Source organism: Thecamonas trahens, assembly GCF_000142905.1.
Source record: "Thecamonas trahens ATCC 50062 unplaced genomic scaffold supercont1.9, whole genome shotgun sequence".
Lineage (NCBI taxonomy): Eukaryota > Apusomonadida > Apusomonadidae > Thecamonas > Thecamonas trahens.
In genome coordinates this window covers 336,225-347,582 of record NW_013657671.1, presented here as the reverse complement: position 1 = coordinate 347,582, position 11,358 = coordinate 336,225, and the positions used below count along the sequence as shown (strand labels likewise).

Below are 11,358 nucleotides of genomic sequence, written 5' to 3'. Positions count from 1 at the left end.
CCCCCCGGGACGTCAAAGCTCACGGCCACGGCCCATCACCTCTCTCGATATGGTGCGGGCCAGGAGCGCAAGCAGCGACAGAGACAGTCGTCGAGCGTATGGCGGCCCGCTGCGGCCACCGCCCGAGGTCAATGTGGCCCGGGTGCTCGGGCATGCCCAGGAGGTGGCTCTTGCGCCGGTGGCCGATGCCTCCCTCCTGGCTGTCATCCGCACCCGGTATGGTCATCTGCTCGCACGAGCACGGCGTGGCCTTGACGAGCTCCGCGAGTATGTTGTTTCCGGCAAGGGCGAGGCTGCCCATGCACTTGATGACCCGCTGGTCATGGTTGAGCTCGAGGAACGCCTGGTCGGCTACGAACGGACGCTGGCGTTCTTGGAGAGCATCGCGCCGTCGCCTGTCGGCACTGATGCGGCTGGCGCTCTGCCGCATGGTGGCGGCGGCCGCCCGCGTGCGCCATCGTCTGATGGACTTGCTGTTCATCCTGAGCTCGGTCCTGATATGCAGCTGCAGGCCGAGGCCGCCCGACAGCGCCATGTCGCCGAGCAGATCCTCCGCGACGAGCTGATGCACTCGCCCAGCCGCGGTGAGCTGCCGCTGCCGCCGGCGACTGCGGCCTCGCCGCGGAGCCAGCTGCTAGGAAGTCACGACACGGGCGATGGGGATGACGGCAGCGGTCTACGTGAAGTTGCCTCCGCATCCGCCGTGGCACAAAGCGACGACGACGACGATGTCGACCTGGAACAGCTGCTCGAGGGCTCGCGCGGTGAGCAGGACGATCATTTGGCTGCAATGCGCGAGATGGCAGCAGAGATGAAAGCGCAGTCACTGGCGACGCGCTCGGCCATCCGCGCTGACCTCCAACGGCTCGAGAACGTCGACACCCAGGTCGATGCTGCCCTGGCCGCGACCGATAAGCTCAACGCGCGCGTGAGCTCGATCACCTCGAGCTTGTTATCGTGCTCGTCGATGACTTGCGTCATGGTTCTCTTTGTGGTAGCCGCGTTTATGGGCGTCTTTTGGGTTGTTAAGCTCTTCCCCAAATGAACACCTTGTCGGGACCTGCCAGACTACGCATTCGTCATCCGCTGCGCCACAACCAGGGTCTGCAGCTCGGTAACCGGAATGACGGCGCCGGGCTCGGGCCGCGGGCGGTCAAAGTTGGCGTCGCCGTTGACGATGAGCAGCGGGTTGTCGGCCTCGATAACCTCTGGGTTGACGGAAATGCCGTCGAGGTACTTTTGCAGGATGAGCTTGAGGTTGGCGTTCTCGTTGGAGAGCTTGGCCTTTTCGTTGGCGAGCGCCATCTTGTCGAGCAGGACCTTGTTATAGCGCTTGTAAAAGTTCTCGAGGTACTCCCACTCCGAGTCATTCATCGAGGCCGACGAGAGTTGCATGGAGCTCATCAGCTGAGCCACGTCGGGATGCAGCGGCTGGGCCGCGGCCTGCGGCGCAGCGGCCGAGGCGGAGGGCGCGCCAGAGGAGGCGGCAGCGTCGTGGGTCGACGCGTAGAACGGGAGCACCTTCTCCTCCTCGGTCTCCAGCTTGCGGTTGATCTCGGCAAGGTTGAGGATGGCTTCGGCAAGCTCGAGCTTCTCCTTCAGCCGGTTAATGCACGCCTCCGAGTGGATGGTGAGGTCTGTCAGCCGCCGCCGCTCGTCGGACCGGAACTTGTTCATCCGGTTCTTGAGCTTGAGAAAGTGCTTGGCCACCGCGTTCTTTTCTTCCAGCAATGCCTTGTTGCGCTCCGAAAACTCACGCTCGTTGGTAGCAATTTTGGCTTTGATCTGATCCTTGAGCGTCTGCAACCGCCGGATGAGCCGGTGGTTCTTGGCAATGAGCTCGGCATTCTTCTTATCCTGCTTCTTGTCCGTCTTGAACTTGTTCTGCCGCGCGTTGGTGTGTGCGTTGTAGTTGTCCATGGCGTGGCGGAATGCCGAGTACAGCTCAAGCACGTTGGTCCGCAGCTGCGACGACATCGTCGCCAGCTCCTCATCGTGGTTCCGCTTCAGCTCGTCCATGTAGTTGCGGTGGAACGTCGTGATCGAGTGCTCCGTCTCGCGGAACTCCTCCTCCATTGCCGCCATGATGTCCTTGAGCTCGCGCACTTCCACCTTGTGCACCTCGATCGCCTCGGACCGCTCCTGGTCAAAGTCGCCGCGGAGCTGGGCAAGCTCCTCCTCAAACGCACGCTCCAGCAGCGCCAGCCGCTCGTCGTGCACTCCAATGAGCGAAGAGACCGAGCTCAGATGCGCCCGCACTGCCGTCTGGTACTGCTCCTCGGACTCGTCCAGGTCCACCATCAGCATGTTGATGATCGCGTCCTTGCGGTCGGCCTCGCGCTCGTAGCTCTGTGCCAGCACGGCCACCTCGGACCGGAGCTCCTTGACCTTGGCCTCGCGCATGACCTCGCGCCACGACGCCTGAATCTTGAGCTTGTTTGTTGCCGAAAACTCGGCCTCCTCCGCCAGTCGTGCCTCCAGCGCCTTTCGCAACACAGTCTCCTTGGCCCTGGCCTCCTGCGCCGCCTTTGCCCGCAGGCCGGCCTCGTACGCCTCGCGCTCCTCGGGGCTCATGTTCTCCAGCCGCAGCCGTTTGCGGCGGGGCATGGTGGAGAGGGGGTGAGAGAGGGCGGTTGTGCTTGGTGGCTAGTCTGGTGTGGGGCTAGTCCCGCTACTGCCGCTGCTTCTGCTGGTGGGGTGTGCCGCCCGTTGCTCTCCTCGCCGCCTGCTTTGTCGCTGTCAGCTGTTTGGCTGTTGGCTCCTCGCCGCCATCCGCCGCCAACCGCCAAACGCATCATCAATCAACAACTAAAATCATTGCTCATGCCTTCAATTCGCTCCAACTGGGCTCATTCCGCCAACGAGTCGCGACCGCCGCTGCCGCTGTCTGTGTCTCTGTCTCTCTGCCTACCAGTCACGCCGCCACCAGTGTACAGGGAGAGGGAGAGGGAGAGGGACAAACAGTTCTCCCCCTTCTCTCACTCATGCGTAAACTGGTGGCCGTTCTTGGCGCGGTTCTCTTCGTCGGCGCACTCAACATGGTCCTCCTTGCGCCTGCTCCTCTATCAGGCACGCGGCAAGCTGGAGGTGGGGCGAGTGCGAGTGAGAACGACGCCATGGATGCACGCAAGGACGTCATCTTTGTCTCGGTCGCCTCATTCCGCGATCCGCTCTGCCCGCTCACCCTTGCCTCGGCTCTGCTCGCCGCCCGTCGTCCACAGCGGGTTGTTTTCGGCCTCGTTGACCAGGGCGTCGCCAGTGAGCCCGATGGCGAGCCCGACGCAGCCTCCTTCGAGCCGTGCGCCCAGGCGCTGGAGCGACTGTATGGCGATGAGATCCGTGTCGCCACTGGGTGCCCAAAGCCCGGTCCGTTCGACTGTTCAGGCTTCCTCCGCGAGATCCGCGTCTCCGAGGCCGACTCGCGCGGACCAGCAGTGGCGCGTGCGATGGCAACCAGCCTCCTGCACGGCAACGACGCGTACTACATGCAGATCGACTCCCACACTGTCTTTGGTCCCCACTGGGACACTGCGCTCATTCGCATGCTGAATGAGGCTGCCGAGCTTCACAACCGCCATCACGACTGCACCGACGGTCTCGATCACGCCGTCATCTCTTCGTACCCCAACGAGTACTCGGCCGACATGACCGCCTGCGACGACGAGCTGCACTGCACTGTCCGCGCCGCCGCCAAGGACGCACATGCCTCGGCGCTGGGTGCTGACGCCGCCGTCAACTGCATCTCGTTCATCGAGCCGAACATCAGGCTCACCTTTCATCAAGCCATGGGCTTTGCGCCCACCGTCCGCGTCGCAAAGTGGTCGGGCCTCTGGGCCGCCGGTCTCTCGTTCTCGCGGGCTTCTGTCTGGCGCGCTGTACCGTACGTTTCTGATCTCAACTTTTTGTTCCACGGCGAGGAGCTGTTGCATGCCGCGCGACTGTTCACCCACGGCATCGACATCTTCGCTCCCTCGTCCAACGTTGTCTACCACAAGTACGCCGGCCGCAAGTCCGGATCGGTCTACACCTCGGCCGCTTACGGCTCGTCCAGCGCCGCTATCCTCACCCACAAGTCGGCTGCCAAGGCAAAGCACCTGCTCGGTGCCCCGCTCTCGCCCGCCGAGTCCATCCACCTCGACCTTCCCATCCCGCCTGCCGATGCCCTCGGCACTGCCCGCTCGCTTGACGACTTTTGGGCCTACACCCTCATTGACATCCAGAATCTGGTCTTTGGTGAGCGATGCGTCAATACCTCGTCGCCCGACGGCGCCTACCTCAACATGCTGCCGTCCGTCCACGCTCGCCCCACATGGCGTCCGCTCAATCCGCCTTCTCTCGACTAGCAGGCTGCTTTCCCACCCCCATCCCCACCCCCCACCCCACACATACACACCATCCTTTAATACGTGACTCACTACGCTTGCCTTGCACTCACCGATCTCTCTCCGATTGGAAGGTTCCTCCCTCCACCTCAAAACCCCGCGAAGCACGCTGTTGTTCGCCGCTCACCAACAAACACTACAAACTTTGTGCGAGCCACCGACGGAACACCGCGCCCAAACACGCAAACCACACCCGCACCACAGCCAAGCACTTGCGGCAAGCCACCCCTCTTCCCCCCTCACACCAACACAGAATGCTCTCACACCAAGAATTTGTGCCGTCAACACGCGCCTCCGCTCCTGCGGCCCGCAACCCTGTCTCCGGCTCGGCCTACGCCGCGTCCGAGAACATGCCGGCACTTTCCAACGTCGCACCCATCCGCCAGCGCGCGCCAAAGTCCAACAACATTTTCGGCGGCTACGAGGCCCAGACTGCTGCTCCGGCTCGCGCTGCCCGGCCGGCCGCTCGCCCGGCACCGTTTGCCACCTCGCAGGACCAGTCGCAGGCTGAGACCTCCCGTGCCCGCCGCTTCCTCCGTGGCCCGCAGGATCACGACATCTTTGGCGCCGGCGAGGCGCCGGTCGCGTCGCCGCCCGCACGCGTTCCGCGTGCCGCGCCCGTCGACTGGGACGCCGATGCCTACCGTCAGCCTGCCGCGCCGGTCTCGCATCGCGCTCGCATGTCGTCCGACATCTTCCATCAGGGCGGCGAGCAGTCCGCTCCGGCCGCGTACTCGCCGGCCTCGGCCTACCAGACTGCCTCGCGCGCTGCCTACGGCGCCGAGGCCGCCGAAGACTACGCCGCCCCTCGCGCGGTCGCTGCTGCTCCTGGTCCGCAGCTCTCGTACCGCCCGGTCGACAACGACATCTTTGGTGCGCCCGCTCCGCAGCGCGTCGTCCGCCGCTCCGCCCCGGCCCCCGCACCCTACGCCACCGGCGCGAGTGCCGCTTGCGCCCCGTCCGCCCGCGAGGCCGCCGGCCAGGCCCGCGACAACAAGGATCTCGCCCGGACCTACCGCCAGCGCGGCCAGTCGTCGTTCACCCTCTCCGACGGCTCGTGCTAATCCCCGCAGCCTGCTGCCTCTTATTTTCTTCTCTCTCCCACAGGGTTTGAGCTCGGCTCCCACCTCGGCACGCCTCTCTCCAGCCCTGCAACACGGCGCCTCTGGCGCATAATGTACCTTTGCCGGCTTGCGCGCGCTTCCATCGCGCACCGGCCACAGCCTCCCGCTACTGTCAACAGCGGTGAGATAGAGTCCATCAAGTAGCCAAACGACTGTAGCACCATGACTTCACAGATCTGGACGAGAGGCGATGAGCGAAGCCGCGAGCGCACGAAGTCGCGGCCGCGACGTCCGCGCGTAGCATCGCGCCTCCCACATGAGCGAGACGATGACCACCAGGTCACCCTCGTCAAGCGGCGCGTCCGAGAGCCACGGGTTGAACCGCATGAACGCCGAGTGCTGCTGCGCCGCCATGTACTCGACAGCCTGTGTCTCGTTGGCCGCAAACGATGCCGACGTCAACGTCTCCATCACGTTCTTGAACGCATTGATCTCGCGCATGTGCAGATTGCCCGAGACCAGCGACGTCGCCAGGCGGTTGACCGTCGAGCCTGACCCGCCCGACGAGTGCAGAATCTTGGGAATGATCCGCGGCGAGAGGTCGTCGACAGAGCGCGGACCGCGCGCCCGCGCCGTCCCAGTCCCCAGGTTGACCACGTGCGCCACGTCGAGGTCCGCCGTCTCGAGCAGCGCCGGGATGACCGGCGAGTTGTACACCAGCGCTCCGTCGCAGAGCACGAGGTCTCGGTGCAAGACCGGGTCATGGAACGGATGCGGCGGGAAGAACGTCGGCGCCGCCGCCGTCGCCAGCAGCGCGTCGGTCACGGTGCCAGCGGCAGTGCCATCAAAGGCAAACTTTGACGACGTCTCGTAGTTGCGGAAGAGGAAGGTGGATGGCGGAAGTAGCGTCGCATTGGTCGCAACCACAAAGACCCGCGACGCCGTGAAGCTCGACATCATCACATCCTTGCCAATTAGGGAGTCCACAATGCTTGCCAGTCGCGCTGGCTCGTACGGCGGATCCGACCGTGCAAAGACCTCGGCGGCAAACTCAAAGTACAGCCGCGAGCAGTCGTCGAGCGAGAGGCCCTTGATGCCAAGCGCTGCCGCCAGGATCCCCCCTGTCGATGTCCCGCAGAGAACGTCAAAGACGTCTGTGACCTGCAGCGCGTCACCGCGCGAACACAGCGCGCTGCACTCGGCCATGAGCTCGCGCAGGAGCTCGACCAGAATGAGCCCACGGATGCCGCCGCCATCTAGTGCGAGCACGTTCGCGCTTCCTGACCGTGACGCAAGAAGCGCCGCAGCATCGTCTGCTGTAAACGGCTCTTCCTGGAACGAAAGCAGCGCTGCAAGAAGCTGCTCGTGTGCCAGCAGAGACTCATCCGAGGTCAGGAGCCACTCGATGTTAAGCCCAGCGTCGACAAGGGCGTGGAGGCAGGCATAGTGCCGGACGAGGTCACCAGAGCTCGGCAGAGCGTTGCGGATCGACTCGACAATGGCGACGAGTGCCGGCCGGAACCGCGGATCGTCGCCGGTCATGCCGCCAAAGACCACAAAAGCACGCAAGAGGTCGACCGAGCCCAACGCCGCAGCTTGTTCCACGTGCCGTGGTTCAAAAGGGGCACCGAGCTGCAGGAGTGTGCACACAGAACTGACCACCTGTCGGACCTTGGGCAGGACCTTGTTCTTTTTGCGGATCCGCTTGGCAATCGTCGGATCGTTAGCCTTGGCCAGCTCACCTTCCAGTGCCGCCAGTGTCGCCACGTGGTCCGACACCGCCGCCATTGACCAGTCGAGCGCCCGACTCCCGCCGTGGCCAAGCAGCACCAGCTGCCGGACACACGAGACAGCGGCAGCTTCGACTGCAACCCGCATGGCATCCTCGCCCTTGCTGTTCTCAGTCTCTGGAGCGACGCCGTGGAGAACGAGCGATTTGAGAATCGCAGCCTCGTTGAGCGAGGCCGCGACGTGGACCACCGTGTTGCCGGCCGCGTTTGGTACCGAGAGCTCGGCGGCAAGGCCGCTCGCGCCCTTCACCGCGGGATCCGCAAGCAGCGCTCGGAGGAGCCACAGATACAGCGGGTGCAGATCCGGATCAAGCGAGCTGGGCAACGGCTTGGACGAGACAGCCAGGCCGGCACCCGGTGACGTGGGCGGCGCCACCGGATGCTGGGCAGCAGGTGCGACGCTGGTGCTGGCGCCGGCAGAAGCGCTCGCCTCAGTCTCAGCCTCGGCCACGGCCTCGGCCGCAATCTCGAGCTCAAGCTCAAGCGCCATGTTTTGGGCCGGATCGGCAGCCGCAAACTCAGGATCGCCGATCAGCTCGATGGCGATGTGCAGCGGTGTGTTGCCGAGCGAGTCACGGATAGTCATCAGCGAGCCGCCGGTCTTGACAAACTCGACAAAGTCAAGCAAGCCAGACGCAATGGCAAAGTACAGGACCTGGTCGGCCGGCGGCGTGGCGAGCGTCGTCCGGGCCGAGAGATAGCCCGGCAGATCCTTGCGGAGAATGTACTTGCGGATCGGGCTGAGGAACTGCGAGGTGGCCGGCGACGGCGGTCCAGTCAGTGGCGGCGCCGATATATAGGCGGCAACAAGTGGATCAAGCCAAACCGCGCGCTCGTAGTCCTCCAGCATCGAGGTGTAGGTCTTGGACGATGACGAGACGCCGTGGAGCGACGAGCCGTACTCGTTGATGATGTACCCGCCCACAACCAACCGATACGTCGATGTCCGGCTTCCTGCCCACCGCAGCAGTGCCACAGCATTGTACGCTGGTGGAGCAAACGAGACCTCGGGTGGATGGAAGGTCTTGAACTTGCTGGTGTTGGAGGCTTCGTCGGCCCTGGTGTACGACGAGAGCCACTCGGCGGCTGCCGACGTCATGCGCCTGATGAGTCCAGCCATGGCGTAGTGTGTAGCTGACTTGAGCCCTGATGCCTGATGAGAGAGATACCGCTGGTAGTGTGTGCCTGTACCTGTGTGCCTGTCTCGCTGTGGCTCTGTCTCCCTTCCTCACCTCTCAGAACAGAGGAGTCGTGTGGTCGGTCGCGTGTGCGGGCTGACCGGCGTGCTCAGCTTCTTCAGCTAGACGCCACTGCTGCTGCCAGTGCCACTGCTACCGCCACCGCCACCTGGTGGCAGAGCATCCAAACCATCACGATCCATAGCCATGGCCATGATCGATAGCCATGATTGATAACCACAATGAGGGATCGATGACTTCAATGAGGAAGCGCAGCAATCAATTCTATTCGATTGGAGTGTGTGTCGGTCGTTCGTTGACTGGCCAGCAAAGCAGCAAAGCATACATGGCCAATGACCGACACTGCCACCACGCGTGAGAAAGAGGGAGAGCCACCGAACCGGGGGAGCGACAGCTTCTCTCAGACAGGCAGCATGGCGGACGCGCTGCAGGCCGAGAATGAGCAGCTGCGGCAGCAGATTCAGACGCTGACCCAGGAGAAGCAGGCCACACTGCAGCGTGTGCAGGTATGTTGGCAATAGTGTAGCTTGCCGCCTTCCCCTCCCCTCCCCCCCCCCCCTCGGTGATACGGGTGGCGACAGCTGGCCGACCGACGCCGTTTTTTTGGCCGACAACGCTTCCATTTTTTGCTCAGGCAGGGGCATAGAGGCGCTCCCCGAGGTGGGAACCATGCCTTGGGGTATGGTGGGCATGCCTTGTATCTGTGTTTCCTTTTGGGGCGCTCTGGGTGCTGTGTAGCGTGGGTGGTGGAGGTCGGGTCGTCCCGCCGGGTCGCCGTCGGTTCTTGGCTCGCCTCGGCAGCCTGTGAGTCCGCCAACCCTCCGCCGCTTGCTGCATCCCCCTTCCCCTCGCGCCCAGTGTGAGCAGGAGGACAGCGGATGCGAGGGATAAGTAGTTGGCGGAAGCAGAAGGGGTGACCCGCGTCGAGCTTGGGCATAGTCCCCCACTCTGCCTGAAGAGCAAGCGAGGCGCGGAGGAATGCGAGCCGGTGTCGGCTGCCGAAAACCGCATGTTCGAGTTCAGTCGGCGAGCAAGTGCGGAGGGGGGAGGGGGGGGGGGGGGGCAGAAGGAGGGAACGAGTGGGGAGTGGGCGGAGCAGAGCTTGTCGGCTGGTGGAGGGAAGGGGTGTGTACCCGGGGTAGCAGAAGGAGCACGGGAGAGCGGGTAGAAGCACGGGAGAAAGTGTCGGTATGCGGGGGTGGCGGCGGCGACTCACAGTTATTGGCGACGTTGAACGAACAGGTCAAGCTCTCGCAGCTAATTGCGCAGAAGAATCAGGCTGCCAACCTTGTTGCAGAGCGGGAGGCGCAGAACAAGCAGCTGCTGGAGCAGCTGCAGAACCCATCTGAGCAGCCGAGCGACGACGTGGAGCAGATGACGCTGGAGGAGCTGCGGCAGCGGGTGGCGGCGCTCGAGTACGACCGGTCGACGCTGCAGCAAAAGATCAAGACGCGACTCTCGGGCCTCATTTCTGAGAAACACCAGAAGACGCAGCGGATTAAGGAGCTTGAGCAGCGGCAGGTGAACCCGGCCGAGCTGCAGAGCCTGAAGGAGAAGATTCAGGACCTGTCCGAGGAGCGGATGGAGCTGACGCAGAAGATTGCCGAGGCGAATGCGCAGCTGCAGGACGTGCAGGTCTGGCTCCACCAGAACCACGAGCTTCGTGAGCAGCTCGACCAGCTCATGGTCGAGTCGCGGCAGATCCAGCAGCAGATCACGGACATCCAGCAGGCGCACGACAAGGCAGCGTCCGAGATCCACGAGTACTCGAACCAGATTGCGCAGCTGGAGGAGATGAATGCCGACTACGAGAAGAAAATCCAGGAGCTGAAGGAGGCCAACCGGTCGGCGTCGGCGGCTGTGGAGGAGAACCAGGCGCTGCGTGCCGAGGTGGCTTCGCTCTCTGCGCAAAGGCAGCAGATGACGCTCCAGCTCACACAATACGAGCAGTCGACGACGACGGCATCGGCACAAATCTCGGCCGAGTTGTCGGCGCTCCGGGCCAAGGTCTCGGCCTCCGAGTCGGAGATGAACGAGCTGCAGGCTCAGATGACCGAGGCCCAGCAGAAGCGCGACAAGGCCCTCGAGGCTGTCGAGGCGCTCCGCAACCAGAAGACCGCCCTCTCTGCCGAGAAGAAGGGTCTGCAGACGCAGATGCAGCAGATGCAGCGCAAGGCCGACATCGACGCCATCGAGAACGAGCAGTACGAGCGGACGCTCAAGGAGATCACCGAGTCCAAGAACCTCCTCACCGCCCACATCAAGGAGCTCGAGGCCGAGATCGAAAAGGGCCAGGAGTGGGACAAGCAGAACAAGCAGCTCCGTGCTGACATGAAGGTTCTCCGCCAGGAGAACTCGGCTCTGGAGCAGCAGCTCATCCAGCTCGAAAAGGGCTTCCAGGTCACCGATGCCTCGGCCTCGGACGCGGCCGCCTCGGACGCTTACAACGACGTGCCCGACGAGGATATTCTCGGCTCGCTGGCAGCATGAGCTCCACCTCCTGCCTTCAATCTGTTGCTTCTCGCAGCCGACCGCAGCCGGCCGCAGCTGGCCTTGTGAAACACACACCCCTCCCCCCCAACCCATCGCCGCGTTGCCTGCGAGTATCCAAGGAGCGCGAGCAGCACGTGCGGACGCGAGTGCAAACGACCACCGACGTCCACGCCTCTGCCACTCGACGCTCAGGCGAGAAAGAGAGATCATGGCTGCGACACGCAAGCTTCTAGTCATCATCAACGCCCTCTTCTTCATCTGCGGTGCCGGTATTGCTGCCATGGGTGGCCTTGCGCTCTCCGACACCGACATGGGGCTTTCGCTGGTGGACAAGAACCTAGGCATGGGTAAGTAGGACGGAGACGGGAAGGAAGGGGGGAGGAGGGGAGGGGGGGGGGGGGGGAGGGGTAGGGAGGGGAGGAGGGGGGGA

The 11,358-nt window shown here is 63.7% G+C and overlaps 7 protein-coding genes across 7 annotated transcripts in view; 5 read left to right on the top strand and 2 right to left on the bottom strand.

The window, feature by feature from the left end:
- Positions 1–49: 49 nt before the first annotated feature.
- Positions 50–1,057, top strand: AMSG_02361 (uncharacterized protein; the record flags this gene model as incomplete). Its single annotated transcript, XM_013905452.1, has 1 exon — positions 50–1,057. The coding sequence occupies one exon, from the start codon at positions 50–52 to the stop codon at positions 1,043–1,045; it is 996 nt and encodes a 331-aa protein (XP_013760906.1). The 3' UTR covers positions 1,046–1,057.
- Positions 984–2,739, bottom strand: AMSG_02360 (coiled-coil domain-containing protein 65). Its single transcript, XM_013905451.1, has one exon. It carries the CDS (start codon positions 2,605–2,607, stop codon positions 1,069–1,071), a length of 1,539 nt encoding a protein of 512 aa, XP_013760905.1. The 5' UTR covers positions 2,608–2,739; the 3' UTR covers positions 984–1,068.
- Positions 2,740–3,116: 377 nt separating this feature from the next.
- On the top strand, positions 3,117–4,343 carry AMSG_02359 (uncharacterized protein; the record flags this gene model as incomplete). Its single annotated transcript, XM_013905450.1, has 1 exon — positions 3,117–4,343. One exon carries the CDS (start codon positions 3,117–3,119, stop codon positions 4,341–4,343), a length of 1,227 nt encoding a protein of 408 aa, XP_013760904.1.
- A 260-nt stretch (positions 4,344–4,603) lies between these two features.
- Positions 4,604–5,671, top strand: AMSG_02358 (GlcNac transferase). The gene has a single exon (XM_013905449.1). It carries the CDS (start codon positions 4,637–4,639, stop codon positions 5,444–5,446), a length of 810 nt encoding a protein of 269 aa, XP_013760903.1. The 5' UTR covers positions 4,604–4,636; the 3' UTR covers positions 5,447–5,671.
- On the bottom strand, positions 5,552–8,482 carry AMSG_02357 (group VIA2 phospholipase A2). The gene has a single exon (XM_013905448.1). It carries the CDS (start codon positions 8,354–8,356, stop codon positions 5,675–5,677), a length of 2,682 nt encoding a protein of 893 aa, XP_013760902.1. The 5' UTR covers positions 8,357–8,482; the 3' UTR covers positions 5,552–5,674.
- Positions 8,483–8,836: 354 nt separating this feature from the next.
- AMSG_02356 (uncharacterized protein) lies at positions 8,837–11,016 on the top strand. Its single transcript, XM_013905447.1, has 2 exons — positions 8,837–8,941; positions 9,678–11,016. Exons 1-2 carry the CDS (start codon positions 8,849–8,851, stop codon positions 10,923–10,925), a joined length of 1,341 nt encoding a protein of 446 aa, XP_013760901.1. The 5' UTR covers positions 8,837–8,848; the 3' UTR covers positions 10,926–11,016.
- A 92-nt stretch (positions 11,017–11,108) lies between these two features.
- The window catches only part of AMSG_02355 (tetraspanin family protein), a 1,566-nt gene continuing 1,316 nt past the window's right edge, over positions 11,109–11,358 (top strand). The window contains exon 1 of the mRNA XM_013905446.1: positions 11,109–11,275. Coding sequence (XP_013760900.1) covers positions 11,137–11,275 — 139 coding nt within the window. The 5' untranslated portion in view covers positions 11,109–11,136. The remainder of the gene's footprint in view (positions 11,276–11,358) is intronic.